The sequence below is a fragment of the Pogoniulus pusillus genome, chromosome 33 (genome assembly GCF_015220805.1).
Source record: "Pogoniulus pusillus isolate bPogPus1 chromosome 33, bPogPus1.pri, whole genome shotgun sequence".
Lineage (NCBI taxonomy): Eukaryota > Metazoa > Chordata > Aves > Piciformes > Lybiidae > Pogoniulus > Pogoniulus pusillus.
Window position 1 is genome coordinate 74,119 of NC_087296.1, and position 21,851 is coordinate 95,969.

At 41.1% G+C, this 21,851-nt stretch overlaps 1 protein-coding gene across 6 annotated transcripts in view; it reads left to right on the forward strand.

Annotated features, from left to right (window-relative positions):
• Positions 1-11,850, forward strand: part of FUT9 (fucosyltransferase 9) — a 33,216-nt gene extending 21,366 nt beyond the window's left edge. For 4 of the 6 annotated variants that reach the window (XM_064170081.1, XM_064170082.1, XM_064170079.1 and 1 more), the window contains one exon: positions 727-11,850. In XM_064170081.1, coding sequence (XP_064026151.1) covers positions 3,011-4,090 — 1,080 coding nt within the window. In that variant the 5' untranslated portion in view covers positions 727-3,010 and the 3' untranslated portion in view covers positions 4,091-11,850. The remainder of the gene's footprint in view (positions 1-726) is intronic. The other 2 variants (XR_010308134.1, XM_064170077.1) reach the window with 2 other exon arrangements.
• The last annotated feature ends 10,001 nt before the right edge of the window (positions 11,851-21,851 follow it).

Genomic DNA, 21,851 nt, shown 5'->3' on the forward strand with positions numbered 1-21,851 from the left:
GCAGCCTCCAGTGACACCTTCAGCACCATCCATATGCATTTTATTTACCTGTCTTCAGAGTGCTTCTAGATAATTTTTGTAAACCTGTTCAAAACTAAAATTATCTCTGATGAATAAAATTATCCTATACTGTGTAAATGCACAAAGCTGTATCTTTGGAATTGAACAAATAACCCAAAAACAAAGAAAAGGGGAGAAAGAGAATGTTGCAAACAATAGAATGCAAATATGCAGCCTGAGAACTCATTCAGCTTTCAGTCTTTAACTGTATACAGCTTTTCATATAGGGGTGCTCTCAGAAATCTGTGGGACAGGCATGGAAAGGCCTAGAAGGGAACTCAGGTTTGGATAGTGAAGACAGGGGAGAAAATCCAGCACTCCAGTTGCAGCAGAGGAGGCGTAACTGGGAGCAGTGAGAGATCATGCAAATAAAAAGAAACTTTCTTCAGTTTCAGAGCTCTAGAGCAGGAGCAGTTTGGGACACATCCTCACAGCAGTGACTTGTAGATAAGAAGTCACACTCAGGCTATCCTGACACCACCAGCTTTCATTTAATATTTCAGGTGAAAAAGCTCCAGCTAACTGAAAGTGTCTAAGAAAACAGTTTTCAGCATAAATGCAGATATGCCGTGGCAGACGCTGCCAGCAGACTGGAGGACAGGGAAAGCAATTTCAAATCAGTTTTCTTTTTAACAGTAACAACTCTTTGCTTGTGATTTCCACCAGTTCCCACTGCATTCGCCTGTCCTGAGTATCTACCTAGCTAGCTGTTGTAAATGGGTCTACGACTGACAGCTCTGCTTGGCTCCATGTCCTCTGCTTCTCAATCTTCTGAAGTTCTCTGTACCAGAAACACCCAGTCTCATCTCAGGAGTGATCCTCAGAGGCTGTCTTGAGGTTAAGTATTTCTTCTTGACTTATCCTAAGAAAAAGTGATGATGAAGACTTATCCCTGCATTTAAGAATTCTAAGATAACAGAAGTAAAAAGTTATTTTTATTCATTATTCAGTGTCCATGATTACAAAAATCTTTTCTGCAGCTTAATTTTACAATACTGTCCTTTACCTTTGGAAAATCTCAGTACTAGACTAGTGGTGAAAGTAGGCTCTGTGAGTAGTGATGTGGTTTGGACTACTGACAAAACCTTGAGGTATATTATAGCCAGAGAAACTGGTGCACAAATACACCAGGGAAACAGGTACTGATATTATTGACCAAAAAGGTTACCTTTTTCTCCCTCTTGCATAACCAGAAAAAAAATCATGTCTATGCCTTCCGGAATGACCAAGAAGTCAGTCGGTTGTCATGAATCCATGGTAAAATGATTTCCATAAAATTCCATTTTATTTCTGAGTGAACTGGATGAATTCATAAAGAAGATGTATTTTTGCAAACCTGGCCTCTGGTGTTCTTGGGGTTAATGTTGTGGCAGCCTGTTACTATCTCCTTGTTTGTGTTGCTAATAAATGGAGTTGCTTGCTAATGGTATGCCAAGTTTTGCACTTGAAAGGGAGCATTAAGTTTTTCATGGGGAAAACCAGTCTTGTACTGACAAAACACCCGACTTTAAAACTGGAATAAAAGCACCTAGAATACTTACTCTGCCACAACACTCTGAAATGCACTTCATAACAAAATTGTCAAAGGTGCTGAATTCTTCCAATTGGCATAAGTCGCAGTAAACACATTTCTTTGACAGTTTTCTTTCCAGCCTGGCATGCCAGAGATTGATGGGGGAGGGGATCCACAAAAAAGAAATTTGTGATTCTAGTGTGGAAGGAAAGCCATGAAAGGAGAAGGGTGAGCTGAGGTTATTTGGCTGAATGTCTTTTAACAAATGCCTCCTTAGTGACACCTTTACAGTGAGGAATACAGCAGAAGATCAATGGCTGTCTTGGGCATGGAAGATCACAGGATCACAGGACATTAGGGGTTGGAAGGGACCCAAGGAGATCATCGAGTCCACCTGCCTGACAGAGCAGGACAATCCTATCTGACACAGATCACAGAGGAACACATCCAGACAGGCCTTGAAAGTCTCCAGAGAAGGAGAGTCCATGACCTCTCTGGGAAGTCTATTCCAGTGCTGTGTGACCCTTACAGCGAAGTCCCCCTTTGTGTTGAAAACTGAACACAGTATTCAAGATGAGGTCTCACCAGGGCAGAATAGAGAGAACCTCCCTTGATCTGCTGGACACACTCTTCCTAATACACCCCAGGAACCCATTGGCCTTCTTGGCCACAAGGGCACATTGCTGTGCCATGGGGAACTTGTTAGCCACCAGCACCCCCAGCTCCCTCTCCACAGGACTGCTCTCCAGCAGATCACCTCCCAGCCTGTACTGGTGGAGTTCATTATTCCTCCCCTGATGCAGGACTCTGCACTTGTCCTTGTTGAACTTCATCTGGTTCCTCTGTGCCCAGCTCTCAGTCTGCCCAGATCTCTCTGGATGGCTGCACAGCCTGCAGCTGTCTCAGCCAAGTCTCTCAGCTTGGTGTCATCAGCAAACTTGCTGAGCAGACACTTTGTGCCCTCATCAATGTCACTGATGAAGACGTTGAACAGGACTGGCCCCAGCACTGATCCCTAGGGGACACCACTGGTCACAGCTCTCCAGCTGGACCTGGCACCATTGATCACCACCCCTTGAACTAAGAGAAAGGAAATAAATAATCTCTCTGTATTTTGGAGAATATAGTGCAAAAAAAAAAAAAAAATTCCATGAATTCTAGTGGGCAAAATCCCCCCAAAACCTATACTCCCTAGCAGTAAAGATGAGTTACCTCTCAAGAAAATAGTATTTGTGCCTCCCATCATGCTGCTGCCTGACTGTGCAGGACTTGGCTCCAAAAGCCACGAAGGTTACAGCTCAGTGATATTGAAGTTCTATCCATTTTGAAATCTGATCTCTGATTGCTTTAACAGGGCATATATATATATATATATATATGTAACTTAATATATGATGCTATTTTCTTCTCTTCCTCTCTTTTTTCTCAGAACAAATTATGACATCGACATCTAAAGGAATTTTCCGGCCATTTTTTATTATCTTCATTGTCCTTGGTTGCTTCATGGCCTTTATATTAATTTATATCAAACCAACAAGTAGCTGGATCTCTGGTCCCATAGAATCAGCCAGTTCAGTTTTGAAAATGAAGAGCTTCTTTTCTTCCAAAACTGATAATATTAATGAAACTATTATTTTGATCTGGGTTTGGCCATTTGGTCAGACTTTTGATCTATCATCCTGCCAAACAATGTTCAACATCCACGGGTGCCATCTGACTATTGACCGCTCACTATATAACAGATCCCATGCTGTTCTCATCCATCACAGGGACATCAGCTGGGATTTGACTAATTTACCTCAGCAAGCCAGGCCACCATTCCAGAAATGGATTTGGATGAACTTGGAGTCTCCAACTCACACTCCACAAAAGAGTGGCATTGAACACCTCTTTAACCTGACCCTGACTTACCGGCGTGATTCAGATATTCAGGTGCCTTACGGCTTCATGATGGTGGGAACAAGTTCCTTGACAGCTGAAGTGCCAAGTAAGGAAAACTTGGTCTGTTGGGTCGTAAGTAACTGGAACCCTGAGCACGCTCGAGTCAAGTATTATAATGAGCTTAGCAAATACATTGAAATCCACACCTATGGGCAAGCCTTTGGAGACTACGTCAATGACAAAAACTTGATCCCAACTATCTCTACTTGCAAATTTTACCTTTCCTTTGAAAACTCCATCCACAAGGACTACATCACTGAGAAACTTTACAACGCTCTTCTGGCCGGATCAGTACCAGTTGTACTGGGCCCTTCCAGAGAAAACTATGAGAATTACATTCCAGCAGACTCTTTCATACATGTGGAAGATTTTCTCTCCCCTAGAGAGCTGGCAGAATATCTTTTGATGCTTGACAAAAATAATAAGATGTACCTTAGCTATTTCAACTGGAAGAAGGATTTCTCAGTGCATCTTCCTAGGTTCTGGGAGTCACACGCATGCCTTGCTTGTGATCATGTGAAAAGACACCAGGAATACAAATCTATTGGAAATCTAGAGAAATGGTTCTGGGATTAATCTCTCTGTGTGTGTGTGTCTGTGTGTGTGCACCTTTTTGAAGAAGACAGAAGAAACTTCAGTCCAAGTGGAAAGAAAAGGAAAAGAGACAAAAAAGGAAGGAAAAGATAGACATATGTCAAAGGTTGTCAGCAGCCCTCTGTTGGCTCTCCTGTTTATATTTTGTAAGAGATTTTAAAATATCAGCAGCAGCAGTCATCAGCACTTAGTTTTAAATTATAATGTACCTACTAATTATGTGCACTGAAGGATATTTGATTGTTTACTCTATTTTTTAAACAAGATTTCCCACAATTTCTGTGAATTATGTTCCAGTCTTAAAGTAGTAATTTTTACTTTTTTTTTTTTTTAACATTATATTTCCTGTCTCACCTATCTGGAAAGTGAGGATACAACTTTTAAACGCCAGAAAGAACGTTGAGCACATAATTTGCTGTTCCAGTCTGCAATGTGTGTAATGTTACAGAAGACAGTAGAGTTTTTTATGGTTCATCTTGCTTTTAAAGAACACAGTAGAGTTCGATGCCTACCTTTATTGCAGCGTGACCAATTGCACCCCTTTTTGAGGGTGACAAACCTCCAAATGCAGTGTTTAAGAGACAACAATAGACAGTCTTCGTTTCTAAAAATGTTTCCTAACAAGTATCTCCATTAAGTTGTTACCAGAATACGTCTGTTCCTACCCTCCCAAGAATAAGGAAGTCAGGTATAGGGAAGATGAGCAACTTTAGTGATCAAAGCCCAGATTAATCCAGTTTTTGGATGTACCTAAACCCAGCATGTCATTAAGCCTCTTCGTGTCTCAGGTATCGTTTGCCTGGACCAGGGCTGTAAGTGGTGTTAGCTGCTACAGAGATGAATAGACCTGAACAGAAGCCTTTGATTCCATCAGCCTCCTGCACTGAACTCAGCTGGTAATAACAGGTGTCTAGAAGCAGCCTGCTGAGAATTTTTTTTGCAATTTGTCTGATATAACTTCTTGAATAATTGTAGCTGGACAACTTGCCATGAGTCATGAATGTGAAAGAAAATAGGACCAAAAAGTTGGTTTTCTGGAAGAAATACAATGAAACTCAATAAAAGAGTTATCAGACTGTCAATTTTAACCATTCAACTGTTTAAGCTAATAAACTTTTGTTTTTTAATGTGTTTTATGTGACAGGTATAAACATGCACCCTTAATAGCAGCAGTTGCTATCAAAATCTGAGTATGTAAGTACAAAATTTGCCCTGGTAGTAAACATGAATATGTGGTGATTGTTTACACTGTCTGCTTGTAACATGTCAATTTGATTTTGATTTCATTACTTTTTTCTTTCTGCTAAGACTTAAATATCTGATTGCTGTATACATTCATATATGCAAGTTTGTTTTAATAACATAAATCTATGGATACAGTTTAGTATCAAGTGAAAGACAAGCAGCTTGTTTGTTCAGGTCAAAATGTTTCAAGTCACACCTATGGAGAGGAGAAAAATGGAAAAAGAAAAAATTTAACTGAAATAACTTCAGCCGATGTGACACGAAACAGCCTGATAAAGCAAAGCAGCTGATCAAGTACTTAAGCTCACAGAGAGCAACACTGCTAGAGTAAGAGAATAAGGGATAAACAGTTATAAACATTTAGCAAAATATAAGGGGTTTAGTCAGAATTTTTTTTAAGCCCAGGCTGGAACAGAAGCACAGAAGACTGTAAGAGTGATGCAGTTCAATTTCTAAAGCAAGAAAGTCCAGGGAAAGGCTACAAAAACATTTGTGCTCTCCTCATGGCTTCAAAAGCTGTATTCTGATTCAGATGTTTGTTTATTCTATTTATTGCTGTCTCTAAAAGCTAGTGTGCAATAAACTGTGAACCTCCTGAACTCACCAGCATTCCAGTATGAAACACAAAGAGCTCACCTTGCCAATTAACGCAATATAATGAAATCCAGTCTTCTAAAACTCTGAGGTGGGTGGAGCATGAGCAGTGTGCCTGGCATTTTGAAGGCAGGTGGCTATTGCCTACCATCCCACAGGACACTGTGCTTTTTGTTTTCAGGAGGGCTGTGGAATTCTCACGTCACTGCTTCAGATGGATAATCTGATTCTCTTGGTGTTGAGATCTGGAAGATCTTTGCATGGATCTCAGTGGAAATACACTTGTCCCTTGGTGCACAGGCTCTTATTTCATCCCTCATTTCAGAAAGTGGAAGATGTGCTGTGTCTAACAAGACCTTATGTCAAGTCAGATTGGTTTCTTGGTGTCAAGATTCAGCCAATAAATCCTTTCACCAATAACAAGTAAGCACAATAACAAGGTATGACTTGTTACTGCCAATATCAGCCAGTGTGTACAGAGGGAAGTTTGAAACGTGCTACATTTTAAGACTGTAAGTGATGTCATTGGCTCTGTGAGAACTGGATCCAGTCATCATGGCCAATTTCAGGCTGAATTGTAAGAAATGTGCAAGTCTTTTAGTGGACTTGTGATGGGAAGAAGAGTTTTTCTGTTCACAGACGTTGCACACTTTGTGTTCAGTGGACACTGCTAAAATTCTTCCAGAGACTGACAAGACAGAAGAGAAATCTAATTCAGACTGAAATGCCCAAGAATCACGACTAATGCCTAAACAAGAGAAATGACCCTAATGCCTCACTGGTGTTATTGAAGAGTGTCAGCTGCACCATAACTGAGCCACCCATTTTATGAAGACCTTAAGGTGATCTGCAGGTATCAAGCCTTAAGCAGTTCTGGGATATAAAGCACTTTGTTAACCGAGGATGAACCAGCCCGAGTGGTAAATCATGTGAAGTGGTGGACTCCCTGCATGCATAAAGGCAGCCTGCCTAGCCCCACACACCCAGCTCACAGCAGATTGACTCCCATCTGTTTATAAAACTAAGTGTTGTGATGTTTGTGCTCCTTCAGTGAGCTACACTACATGAACAGTTAGCAGAAAGAATCTCAAAGAGTAAATCATTGTGAAGAACAATGGGCAAAACCAACAACTTATGGAAGGGTAAATTACTTGGAAGGAGTTAAAATAGAGAACAAGGTATTATTTATGCCTTGGGATCACTGGCAAAAGAGAGTTGTACAAGGAAAGACAAATGAAAAATGAGAAATTGCACCAATTCTTAGGATTTTCTCACCAGTTTTATTTTAGGCATGCAGGTTAGGTGCCAGCCACTATAATCCTGCATATGCATTTGTCATGAGCTAATTTGGCAGTGACCGAAGCCAGAGAGTAGTCATCACTTTCTATTACAATGGCTTCTTTTGGATATTTTTGGGCTCTCTGTCATGCACTAAGCTATGAACATAGCTGCTTTATCAATGTGGAAGAAGACTCAAGCCAGATAAAGTACAGATGCACTGCTACCCCACTGAATGTGAACAGACATCAAACAAAACTGGAGCAGACCCTTCTGAAGCAGTTTTCCACTGATTTCACAGATGCCACAGCAGCTCTTGCTCAGTATGAGATCTTCATTCCTTACTGAATCTTGGTTGCTAGTTTTTTGACTACCTCTTGCTTTCCAAGATGGTTGTACTCACCATGAACAAGCAGCCTGAGCAAAGCCCACAGCATGTGTGAGACAGAGCAACATATTTGTCTTCAAAGAAACAGATCAAATAAAAGGAAGGCTGGACAGAGAGAACACGAATGTGGGGAGTTGTAAAGTTCACGCAGGCTGAGTGCTGTAAACACCTGCTTACTGCTTCTAGCTACTCATGTTTGTTTCTCAAACTGAGCCTTTTTAAACATAACAAACAACCAAACCTATTTTTCTGATCACACAGTTAAATAACCAATTCCTGCTGCCGATTATTCAAGAATGGGACTCCTGTTGCCTTTGTGTCATCTCTAATAGACATCACCATGTCTATTACAGAAAAAACCAACATTCAAGGGAAGAATGAAGTCCATCAGTAAGCTAATTATATTTCTTATCTTCTTATCTGACTTCAAGAATCTTTTTTTTTTCTTTTTTCTTTTTTTTTTGAAGCATATCTTCATGCCCTCATGAAACATTACTTTCTGGACATCACTCAAGGAAGACCTTAAGCATATGCATATCGCCACAAGGCTCTACCAGATGCTTCAATTTAAGATCATCTTACCTGCATTAATGCATTTGGGCTCCAGACAGCACAGTCTATAGTCTGGCTTAGTGTCCATCCAATATATCTTGGCCATCCATTTCTGCTTCAGCATACTCTGTGCCACCATCACCTCATATCATGCACTCAATGTAGCATGCTCCTCACAGTCTGCCTGTGCTTCACAGGACAAGCTACCCTGCCCATGAGAGGAGCTGAGCTTTGCTAAAGTAGTGTTTTGAGGGTGGTTCTAGGAAGAAAGCATAAAACCTGGTCATGTGTGCATCCTTTGAATCTTGACTGAGTGTGCCCTAGAGATGGTCAGTCAGAGTCATACCTGACTTTCCTTTGGAAAGAAAATAGTTAGATCAGTATAGATGAGACTGAGTGATTAACTGTGTGTGCAACATGGGAACAAGAGGGGTGTCTGTGCAGGCTGATGAGGAGGCTTTTGACATCAAATACTCAAATGTTCCCTTGATAGAACTAGTACCTGATTGAAAAGAGAGTCCATGGGAAGCATTTGCTTCTCTACCAGTTGTGGGCTTTTTCATTAATACTGGATGACAATTCTGGTTTGTTTTCTTGCTTTCAATATAAGTGATTTTTAAATGTTAGAAGTCAATCAATATAAGTCATGCAAGATAGTTATTTCAGCTTCGCCTTTTGCTCCTTGCTCAGGCAAATCTTCCACCAGGCTTAGCAGCTGATTCAGGGGATTCCCTCACCAGTAATAAAGGGTTTAGCCAAGTGTAGAATGATGGCTGCAGTAAAAACAAAACCAACCAAAACCCCATCCTTATTCATGGATATTTCCCTTCTAATATTTCAATAACTAGTTCTAGAGCTACAAAAAATTCTACCTTCAGAGAACCAGTGTAAAATTCATGCTGATTAGATATGTTCATAAACAGTACAGAAGAAATTGATCAATTAACCTATGTAGCAGGAGTTTTCATTCATGGCACAAATGCCAGAGTGATACAGATGATAAAAACACAAGTTTGTGAGAAATAATTAGGTTTAGAGACATCGCTCTGCAGTTTTCACATTGGATAAAAGTCCCTTCATTACTTTATTGCAAAGGTAATTAATTGGGAATCTTTTATGTCCCCATACCCTGTACACAATTAACCAAACACCGCAGTCTGTGTGGTGAACAGTTCCAAGGTGTACTCGTGCAGCAGAAAGCCTCTCACCTCCAGGAGGATAGCACAGAAAACTGTCTCGAACCTCTAGCAGGTGACTCAGTCACATCAGTCTGGTTTCTCATTCCTACTTTCAGTCAAGGAGGCACAGAACTGACCTGAAACTCATCTGACTCTTCTGTGCATTTCTTGGCACGCTCAGGGGGTACATTAGGACACTTCTGACTCCTGCAGTCTGTGCCATGCCTGGGTAGGACTGCACAGAAGACTTTGCTGCTCCAAGTAATAAGAATATTGCCATTTTTCTATGTTGTGGTGCCAGGCTGTACAAATGAAGTATTCACACATGGAGAAGCTTTTCATTAACATTCCTAACTAAATAATTAGTAGGAAAATCATTTGCTCATTGCAAACTGGCAGCAAATGCAACATCTGTTATTCTTTATATGAGTTAATCCAGTAGAAAACAAGTTTTGATGCAACTTTACCTCCTTGGCTTGATAAAGCCTGATTGGATCCAGATGCATGGACATGCAGATAGAAACATTTGAGTGATAAATGGTAAACAAGCACACATGTAAAATGTGATACATTTTCTGCAAAGCCTTAAGGTTGTATCTGAACACTTCAGCAGTCACCAGATGAAATATGTTCCTGTCAGTCCCTTTCTTTAGAACTCAAGAAAAGCCAGTCTGACATATGCTGTTTGGTGAATACATATTTCCTTCGTTGCTTTGTTTTGAACAGATGTGCTATAAGAGAGGAGATTTAAAAGTTTGGAAACTTAATTCCCTTGGTGCAATTTAATGTTTTGAATATTTGACGGATATACTGAAGAGAAGTGAAAAGTTTTCCCTCCATGCAAGATCCTGATGTGCCAAACAGTTTCCAGTGAATGAACAGAAGAGTTAAACAAACTGATTTCTCCTTAGGACTTGCAAAATCTTCTATTAACGCACTGTAATTTTGCACTATTTTGTAAGAAAAGAAAAAAGGAACTGAAAACAAAACTGAAAAAAAATAGATGCCAAATGTATGGTTTGTAAAATACTATTTTTCTTATATAAGGTGTCATCACATTGTGACTCTGTGTTGTTGTAAACTGTGAAAAATGTACTGTACTGTTGTGACACAGACTACCAAGGGCCATTTCTAACACAGATTAGTCACCTGGACTTGTTTGTATGGAACATTCATAAATCTGAGATCACTTTTATACTTATTTTTTGTAGACTATTTTTCCACATTTACAACACAACTGTTATTTTATACCAAACATTAATTTTGCTTCTAAATATTATTTGACTAGGTGGGTGGGTATCTTAAATGTGCCAGAGGTTCAACACAACAACAAAGATAATTCAGAAACTATTCTCTGCCAAACTGTAATGCCACTGAAGTTGCAGATGCTTTGCTGAGCAATCAGGCATGGTGTCCACAAACAAGAGCTTATCCTCTATGGACGTTGTGATGCTGTTGTGTTTGCTGGGATAAATGCCTGGTACCGCTAAGCTGCGTTTCCCTCCTGCCTTTCTCTGTGTTGGGAAATGAAACTGGGTGTCATAGCTGAATATCACAGGTATTTGGCTGCCCACATAATGTGCAATAGATTTGACCTCTGAAATTATTTGGTAAGAATAGGAGAAAAAAACCTTAAGCTGCCTGTCCTCATTCAGACTCACTTTCTGTGGTGGATCATGTGAAAATGGGATAGTTGCCACATGCAGGAGTGGTATAGTCTCAGTAAAGATATCACATCCTGCATGTAGGAACATGGGACCACATTTACTCTTGGTGCAAGATGAGAACCAAAGTCCATTTGTTGCATGCTTGAGCTTACACACATAGCATTTAGTGAGATCTGATATGAATCCTTGCTTCATGTTCCCACCACAGCTTATCTTCTACTGATCACTTAAACTTATGTGTGTGACAAATGAATTTTGGATAAAAGTAGTAACCATGGAAAATAGAATTTTAAAAAAATGAAAACTGTTCTCACCTGCAGGCACATTTTAAGATGCATTGGTAAAAGGAGGTCTTGCAAAAAGTTGTATTTTTGTTTCTTAGTGAATGTACATTTTCCCCACGATCTAGACATTTTATAACAGAAATCCTACCAAACTTTCTTTGCTCCTTTTGAACAATGTCATCACCCTAAGATGTATCTGAAAAACGCAGAGGTTCAACCATTGATGTTTTTCAGTATTCATTTTTTAAATTTGATGTTGTTGTTAAACTTTCTTCTGAGTATGCTCAGAGTTTTCAGCACGGTCTGCCTGTGTTCAGAAAACACCTGCTTATGATACTCCAGGTAACCATAACAATTTCAAGGACTTTCATCAACTGTGTGAAATTAACATTTCAGAATTCTGATTCCAAGATGGTTAACAAGCAGCTCACTGACTCTTATTTATTGAGCACTGGAATTCTCCCCAAAGGATAACACTGAATTCTGTAGATAATGGAGTTCTATATAAGCCTAACAAATTATTGTAATAGGTATAATAAAGAGAACACTCCAAATATGTTGCACTCTTTGATCATTATTTCATAGGTCTAATGTAATTCTTTCTCTTTCTGCAATAGTTCTCACCAAGATGGTGACTGGGCATCCCCACGACTTCTGGCTGAGTGACAGGCTAAGGTGACACAATCAGAACTTCAGTTCTTTCCAAGTTTTTACACATATACAGTTCTTGTATGAGTTCAGGGCCAGCCTGAATTTGTATGGAATGTCAGATTATAGCAAGTCACCAGTATAACACAGAAGAACAGCATAGTGCAGCAGCTGAGGTTACTTTGTCTTGCTTTTAAGCAATATAATTATGCAGCATCGTTTGGGCTATGTCATCTTACCAAAAGTATTATCTTTACAAGTTCTCAGAGGAGTGGAGTAGTCATTTTCATGCTCAGATTCCATTGCTTTATCAAACCTACATTTGCAGAGCTCGGCTGCATCTAAAATAGTAAATGGTTAACACAATAGCATCTGGTTTAATTTCTACTATGTATGGAGAAAAGTGAAAAAGATGCCACTGAAAGGAGTGTGATCAGTGGTGCAGTACTGCCAGTAGAGCACAGCATTTGGTGCCAGTGATCAGTGGTGCAGTACTGCCAGTAGAGCACAGCCTTTGGTGCCAGTGATCAGTGGTGCAGTACTGCCAGTAGAGCACAGCCTTTGGTGCCAGTGATCAGTGGTGCAGTACTGCCAGTAGAGCACAGCCTTTGGTGCCAGTGATCAGTGGTGCAGCACTGCCAGTAGAGCACAGCCTTTGGTGCCAGTGATCACTGGTGCAGTACTGCCAGTAGAGCACAGCATTTGGTGCCAGTGATCAGTGATGCAGTGCTGCCAGTAGAGCACAGCCTTTGGTGCCAGTGATCAGTGGTGCAGTGCTGCCAGCAGAGCACAGCATTTGGTGCCAGTGATCAGTGGTGCAGTACTGCCAGTAGAGCACAGCCTTTGGTGCCAGTGATCAGTGGTGCAGTACTGCCAGTAGAGCACAGCATTTAGTGCCAGTGATCACTGGTGCAGTGCTGCCAGTAGAGCACAGCATTTGGTGCCAGTGATCACTGGTGCAGTGATGCCAGTAGAGCACAGCATTTGGTGCCAGTGATCAGTGGTGCAGTGCTGCCAGTAGAGCACAGCATTTGGTGCCAGTGATCAGTGGTGCAGTGCTGCCAGTAGAGCACAGCATTTGGTGCCAGTGATCACTGGTGCAGTACTGCCAGCAGAGCACAGCATTTGGGGCCAGTGATCACTGGTGCAGTACTGCCAGTAGAGCACAGCCTTTGGTGCCAGTGATCAGTGGTGCAGTACTGCCAGCAGAGCACAGCCTTTGGTGCCAGTGATCAGTGGTGCAGTACTGCCAGCAGAGCACAGCATTTGGTGCCAGTGACCACAGAGCTTAGCCAAGACAGAATCCTATGGCTATTGTTCAGCTTGAAGTGTAGGTTGAGGTCTTAAAAATCCCCTTCTGTGAGGACAGACAACTTTGCCTTCCTCCTGAGCTAAAAAACCTGCTCTCTTTTGAATACAATTTTTAAAAGTTTATTTATGCCACTTACTCAAACTAAGCCTGTGATCACCTTGAACTCATCTTTGGCACATACAGACCGATGAGTTTTTTTAACAGACCGTGGGAAAGAGGCCCCTGCCACCTTTCGTTCCTCCCCCCTCTCATTTCTCCTGGCATTCAAACAGCACATTAAAAGGTCAGTCTAGGGCAGGACAAGCTTTTTTTTTTTCTCTGAAATGATCCATTTCTTCTTCCAAAGTGCCCCTGGATATGCCAGCCTACTGGATACAAAACCTTGTGTATTTAGAAAGCCAAGTCTCTGCTCCTGAATGTCAGAGGCAACCAACGTCATGATCTGCTTCTGAAAGTATAACCGAAGCCTCAGACGGTCCCGCACCGAAGGTCTGCGTTTTGCAGCGCTGCCGGGAACAGAGGCGACTGCAGGTGCCGCAGCTTCATCTGTGGGTCATCAGGCTGCTGTGGGCACAGTTTCCTCCCGCCCTGGATTAAGCAGTAAATCCCACCAGCTTGCCACAGGCTGCTGTTTCAGCACAAAAGCTTTCACCGAAGCATACATGCGGGCCGTGAGGATCTGAGAGCAGCACCTTTTCAGCAAGCAGAAGGTAAGAGACAGCTGTGCCACTTCTGGGTCCATCACCTGCGTCCTAGCTCACCACGTCACCAAACACCCTACGTCCCTTTTCACCCCGCTAAAACAGCAACATATTTTCAAGGAGCATATTGTCTCAACACAGATTTTTAACTCAAATAGTGTCTTTGGAGAGGCTAAGAAGACTTGGCTGTAGCTTAAAATACCTCCCAGCAGATGTCCACATGAAGGCATAAAGAGGTGCAATGAATTTCAAAATCCCCACTACATGTAAAGGAGTTACAAGTTTCAAAAAGCAAATGGAGTCTGAGAGCAACTCTGCTCACCTATTTGTCTTCATCTTTAATCCTGCCTAAGATCCCACTAAAAATAATTATCAGTGCAGTGAGAATTGTTGCTACAATTTATTTTGACGTGCAACAAATCAGAAAAATGAAGGCCAGAGCTGCTTTCACTGACAGGCGAAACATTATCACGTTTCATTTTTTACAAAGTCAGTTGATTCTTTCATGAAAGATCAAAACCACACTCCACAGTTTTGCCTTGAATCAAAGCCCTAAGATTTGAGGGACTATTGACAAGGTCTTGTATCGACAGGACAAGAGGTAATGGGTTTAAATTGGCAGAGGGGAGATTCAAACTGGATGTTAGGAAAGGGTTCTTTGCAGTGAGGGTGGTGAGACACTGGCACAGGTTGCCCAGGGAGGTTGTGGCTGCTCCCTCCCTGGAGGTGTTCAGGACCAGGTTGGATGAGGCCTTGAGCGACCTGTTCTAGTGGGAGGTGTCCCTGGAATGGGATGATCTGTGAGTCCCTTCCAACCCAAACCACTCTATGATTCTATGATTTCAGTAATAGCTAAAATAATTTAAAGATTAATTTGAGACATTCAATACCCATTTCAACACTTTTTATCAGGTGTTTCTTTTCACCAAGGAGTCTGTTTTTCAATGGCAGGATTCTTGAATGGGGAAAACGTCACCAACTGTGTTTTCATTCTTTCCTTGGCAGCAGAACACATACTCGGTGGGATGTGGTTAATCAAAAATAAATATTTTTGCAAAAGATTTCAAAATAATTTCTATAGTCACAGACTTGGCTGCTGTGCCACAATCATGCTGCACCTGATTGCCACCTTTCAGAAACTCTCTCACTTGGGTTTTTCAGCTGCCCTGTCTCGTTGTTAGCACTGTTACACTGCATGCCATTTGCTGGCATTGGCCCCACCTTATGTCCACTTGGCTTCCTCAGACATATCATGATCTCTTCTCCTACATCAACTCTGAATTTTCACATTTTGGCAGCATTTTGACATGAGAAAAAAAATTAAATGTATTTCCAGCTATAACAATTCAAACTGCTGTATCTTGAACTAGTGAGCCCTACTCCTTTTGCTGCTGTCCCTTCGTTGTCACTAAATTAAGTTCTCTAAGTGCACTGAAATAAAATGTAATAACATACATGGGCAATCAGGTGCTTTTTAATTAGTTCTGCTTGTCAACCCAATGTATTGTAATACAATCAACCAGATTTGTCAGTTGTGTCCAGAGTGGTGGTTATACCCCTGAGACCTTTAGTTCTAACATCACTCTGAGCTATTGTTTAGGGCACCATGCAAGACCCAGTCCTGAGCTTGAAGGCAGCAAGCAACACTGAGGGGACAGACCAATAGCTCAGGATAGTCACTGAACCAGTTGTTATCTGAAGTTCTCTGATCAACAGGATAAACCCCAGATACAGACAGACACGCCTGAGCTCTTATTGCAGTGGTTCAGCTCATGGCCAGCAAGGCTCAGCAGCTCCCTCAGCCAGCCTTCAGCCTGCACCACGCAGCCTGGCTTCTGCCTCTGCAGAGCGCCATATAGACTCACAGAGCTCTCCAGCACCCTGCACAAGCTGCCCAGTGACAACAGACTGCAGATGCATCTGCAAGCATTCCTGGGAGCTGGATAGCACTACCCTAAAGTGCAGCTTTCTTTGTATCCTCTTTCATGTTGGACATCTGAAAAATTCTTTTATCTTTCATTTGTCCGATATGAAGAAGCATCCTCTTTCCCACTAGCTCTGAAAGCAATGGCACTTAATATTATCACTCAAAATCTTTTATAAAAATTACAGAACTGAAACCTTAATCTTTGTAGTGATTTTACATGTCTCTGATGCATTACATTTCAGTTTGTGTTCCAGATGAATGCTTTTCACAGATAACACATTATATAGCAAGACAGAACTCATTTAGCTTTTGTAAGGCTCAAGTATGTATTTACAAATGAAAACAGTTTATGAGCTCTATCATATCAGAAAAAAATATGCAAGAATGTGCACTCTAGTTATGTTAATTCTCACTGTTGCCAATTCCAGTTCCAAAGATCAAAGGTTAGAGAAATAGGTCTGATCCTTCAGCATCTAGAAAATTGTTTTTCCTTAATATTGCAAATTGCAGGCTGAAATGGTTTTGAGACTCCTTCCACACTTAAATAATGCCTCCGCACAAGTGTTTGCAGAATTAGAGCCTTTATTTTGAGTAAATGAGTGTCTTGCCTAAATGCTTGTGCTTTCATCTTCCTGTGAAAGAGCTAATGCAGTTTATGAATGACGCACTCCACCCCAGCTGGCTGGGCTATCCGCTCAACAGATCTGTGTGACGCCATAACCACCTGCCTGCACTGCCTCAGCACCTGAGCCAGTGCGCTTCTGCAAGGGATCTGCTAGACATTTCCACTCAAGAAGTCTCTAGAATCCTCCCTGAAAGTCAGACAGAAAACAGGCTTTAGGCATTTTTCTAAATGCCTTAATCCTGTAATGCAACCTGTGAATGAGCTACCTGGGAGCATCTCCCTGTGCTGGATTTCACTGCACATCATTACAAAGCAGGCTTTGCACATCGTGGGTTTGCCCTGCTCTGATATTGTTAGCTGTCAAGAGGAACTTATCCTTCCTGGATTTGAGTGACTGATGTCTATGGAGTATCAGATGCTAGGCAACAGCAGCTTCAGTAGTACTACTCTGAAATGCTTGATCCCTTTTCTGTCTTCCTCCCTTAAGAGATCTTCTTATAAGAACAGAGATGTGCTTGGTTTATGATGATTTCTTACTGGTCTCCCAATAGCTGGTTGCTTCAGTTTGAGGGCACTCCCCACCTACCTACCTTCAACTGTTTCTCAATTCCTTATTCACATCTGCATGAGAATTCGCTTCCTTCTTTTACCACCTCAGCATCCTAATGTTATCTAAAAGACTTACAAAACTCATTTTCCTGATTTGCCATATTAGCATAATATAACTGAAAATTATTGTGAAGTCAAGAAATGTTAATGTCATGGCAGTGTCGATTGCAGTACTCTAATACTTGAAGTAGCATCTCCATTGTGGGATACCTCTCCTGGCAGACAAATACATTCTTAATAAACTTTATCTCCTCTGAAGCTAATTAATTCTGTGGTCTCGGCTTCACAATGCATTCTGTTTTTTCAGAATTCCTCAGAACTTCCCTCTCCACCATAATTTCTTGTCTAGACAAGATGCTGTTCTATTCTCACTTTATTTACTAAATATAATGAAGCCTTTCCACAGCCACCTTCCAATAAATTCATCCCATCCTCTTGGAAGACATTTAGTTCTTTTAAGAAACTCTAGCAGAGGAAGCAATGAAGCCTAGTGTTATGAATTCAGGTTTTGTAGTTTGATTCTCTAGCATATAATTAGGCATGATATTTGATTAAAACTTTTGTCACAATCAGGACACTCATAATAGCTCTCTTGTGTGGTTTCCCTGATGTCTCTGGAGAATTGCATTCCTAAGTCAGGTTTTCCTTCAGGAAGGCAGACCTTACAGGTGTGTTGAGCTGTCTAGGTGCCCATTTTGATGAACATTGTGAACATATCTTTGCATCTGCTAATGCTCTCTGAAATTGGCTGATATGGTGACAAGTTACGAAAGCTAGGGAATTAATTCATTACCTAGGTAAAGATACAGGTTACAGCACTGGTGTGACAGCAAAGCATGCATTGCTTTGTTTGTTTGCAATTTTGAGTAAGGAATGTGAGATGTAGTAGATCTAACTGTTACCCACACAAGAAAATGACCCCACTGATATTTTCTCATGTTCTAATTTTCACCACACACAAAAAACAAAAGACAATCCATCTAAATCTCCACTGGTACAATGGTATTCTGTAAAGTCGTGACATTATCATGAGACCTCAGCAAAAGAAATCTGCACCACAACACAGCTTCCAAGAAAAAGATGAGAGCTGGCTGGAAAAAAATGGCTTTTATAAAAAAAAATCAGGTTATGTTGATCTGAATTTCCATGTCTGTTCTAAATCAGCCCCATGACAGCAAGGCAACACCATCTGATGTCTAGCACTGTATGAATGAAGAGTGTATTTTGAGATTTGTATTTAAGCCACACCTCTCTCCTGTCTTTCCTGACAGAAGCTGCAACACAGCGACAAAGCCTGACTACTTGACAGCATTCAGTTGTGCCCGGACTACCCAAACTTCAACGTGATGCTGGGTGCAGGGGGGTGCTCACTTTCTTCCTGGAGGGACCTACGTGAATGCATTAGTATCAGACTTGCTAAAGCCTCACACAATTGCAAGCAAGACTGGGGATAATGGATTATTGTCATGCAGGTTGCTTACTTTTTATTTTCTCCCAGACTCAAGGAACATAATCTGTTTGCATCATTGTGTTAATGATAATGCAAAAATTAAACCACCAATTCTGAACTTGGAACCTAAGCAGCCTAATGCTTAATGGCTTTTATAAGCTCTGGCATTTCATGTGTCTTCTGGAACACTTACGAAATACCCACTTTCATATGTGAAACTCAGTTAAATATTTTACTTCTATTCTGCATTAACATTTGGTACTATTGGAAGGTTTCCCTCAAGGGTTTTGAAGGATTTCTGGTAGACTGCATGTGTAATTCTTCCTCACTCACCTTTGAGCTCTGTAGCAGTAATATGGATGGGCTGCTTACAGTCAACAAAGTGTTTACAATAAAGGGCATGGTCACCATAAAACGTGAGCTAAAACTCAGAATTGCTTACTAGATAGATTCAAGTGTCTATAGCTACTGAGTAATTACTCCAATGCAAGACATTAAGCCAAGCTTTCTAAGAGGTCTTTCTTGTAGCAGCAGCTAAATGATTAATGCCAGATTGCCAGATTTTGCAGGAGAATCTGCTAAATAAAGGAACATTTATGTATATGTAAAGTTTAAATTCCACACCGTTTGTTTTAGAACCAACATGCTATGCTGCATGGTTCCAGGAGGAGCACAGCATTCATTAAGAATATACAGATGGTCTTCAGATAACAAGATTTCACACTCATTTCATTTCTCCCTGCTGTGAAACCTAGAGTGAAAATAACACTAACAATGAACTCATTGTGACTGAATCTTAAGGCTCGCTTCTGCCAAAGTATTACCAAAATCAAAATTCTGAGGTGATGCTAGCAGTCAAAGTCTGCCCAGCCTGACAGAGTCGAGCAATTTACAGCACTCCAAAATGTGTCCCTCTTCAACACTATTTTTCTCACTTTTAGAAAATCCAACATTTTTTAAGGGATAAACATTTGATTTATGGTGATGGCTAAATAGCCAGCAGCATGTAGTGGTACTGCCCCAGGAGCACAGCAGTCTGGATCTTGAGACCCAGAGAATGAGATTTCAGTCCGTGGTAGTTTCTTTACTTTGGAAGAAAATCAAATCAGCACGTTAGTCACAGACTCTCTCTTGCCCTTCCATCAGGTGCCCTGAACTAATCCAGTGTGGAGAGGGAAAAGGTGTGAGGAGATGAAGCCTTGGGCATCAGTCTAACTTCTGTGCAGTGAGGCATTGAAATCATATTTCTCTTTGTTTACTGCATCTTGTACTTCACACTCTCACTCAGATATGTAAATTAAACTCTTATCTACATCTTATCTAACTCACTGTGTCTTGCCAGGCTTGGTAATACTGCTGAACCACAGTGTGAAAAAAGCAGGCTAAAAGGAAGCAGAACTAATCCCTTTGAGTCCAAACCAATGGGAGGTTTGGGGGGGGTGTTTGTCTTAGGTGTTTTATTTTAAACAAAGAGGTGGGATTTAGGAGGTTCTAGATGGAAATTTTGAGGGCCATGAGATATCCTTACCAATGAAAGCAAATGCCAAGGGAACTGACTTCCAACAAGCTCTGGAAAGAAATTATTTCCCCTAGAGCCATGATTCATAAATCATCTTCAAGGCAAATCATGTCGACTTGTCTGTGGTGGCAGTTTCAGCATCACAAACCATACATCATTCTAACACAATCAGCAGCTTGCAATGTACTTGTTAATGGCACATTAATACTAGAATTTTTGTCCTTAGATGATGAATTTTCAACATATCCAGACTTATGGCAGCCTTCAGCATATCTTTGTTATTATGTTTCACCCACTAAAGCCAACAGTGTTTTAAAAAGCTTTTTAAAATGTTAATTCATGCACTGGAAGTAAGACATGATTCACCATCTGCCACAGAAGGTCACTTGCTATATTTGGATGCATTAATAAATTCATAGGTGCAAACAACTAAAGGGGAGCTACCTCCTGCAGTAGAAGCTGGCCCAAATCTTTGTCATGCTTCTGGGCCAAAGATAAATCACACAGGGGTGGAAGAGGTAAGTGAATCATTGCCTGTAAAACAACCTGCCTGGCTGGACCACTGGTGGAGCATTATCCTGCTGGGAGGTGCCAACTCTTGCTGTCAACAAACAACTTTAACAGCTCCACCTGAATGAAGAGCAACATGAACCTGAGTGTGATGCTGCAGAATTAAAGAGCTCAGCTCTTGCACTCCTGTAAGTGGACTGCAGTTTGCAGGTTTGAGTGATAGGTCAGACCTGAGTTAAAAGAATAAAGTTCTCTAACCTAAAGATGTCAAAAGTTTTGCATTGAGAAAGGGAAAAAAACCCTTTAGAATTAAGCTACTATTTTGGATTCAGATTTGAACCTTTCTCTGTGATTATTCTGTGCTACATTCTTTCTGTTTGCAGGAGGTCAGTCATCATTTCAGTTTGGCATCACATAGGAGCTGAGATCGGAGTTACTAGTTGCGAAGCAAGAGGGAAGCAGTTGCAGCAGTTACGTTTGGTTCTCTGAGATGTTCTCCGCCCAGCCTGGCAGATCCCCTTAGCAGCATTTCAAATGTCTCTGTGTTGCTTTTCCTGGGCAAAACTTGTTTTGTAAAGGGAAGAAGGAAAAGAAAAAAGGCATGACTCCTGATGCCTGCAAACGTCATCACTGAAGAGTAGGAGGAAGGCAATGAAAAAGAAAAAAAGATATAGTGGGATGATGGGGGAGGGAGGAAGATGATCATGGGGAATCTGTGAGTCAGGCTGCCCTTTCAGTAGAATTCTGTAGCACTTGGAGCATCATATTATACTGAAAAATAATCTAAGCAAAAGCTTGGATTTCTAACCCTCTGGAAAAGCATCTTCCCATTCCAAATCAATGTCAAAATATTGAAGATTTTTCTCATCAAAAAGTTCAGAATAACTCTGATTCAGAAATAGCTAAATATTGTGCTGTGAGTCAGTTTGACATTAAATTGGATTATCTGCCATCCTACATGATCTCACGGGAGCTGTATCATCACCACCTCATAATCTACTTCCTAAGCATAGCTCAGTTGCAGAACTTCATCTTTCAGAATGCTCTGACACTTACGAGTCTTCATGTCTCAGTGAAAAGGCATCATGAGAGCTGTAATCCTCCTGGGGAATACAGATTATGGACTGCCTGCAGGCAAGCTTCTAAGCATCTAGTCTACAGATTCCTTTGACAGGTTAAAGCTGAACGGAAACTAGCATGCAAAATTTGGCAAAAACGAGTGCTTAAGTATTTCCAATCGTTTGGGTTTTTTTGAA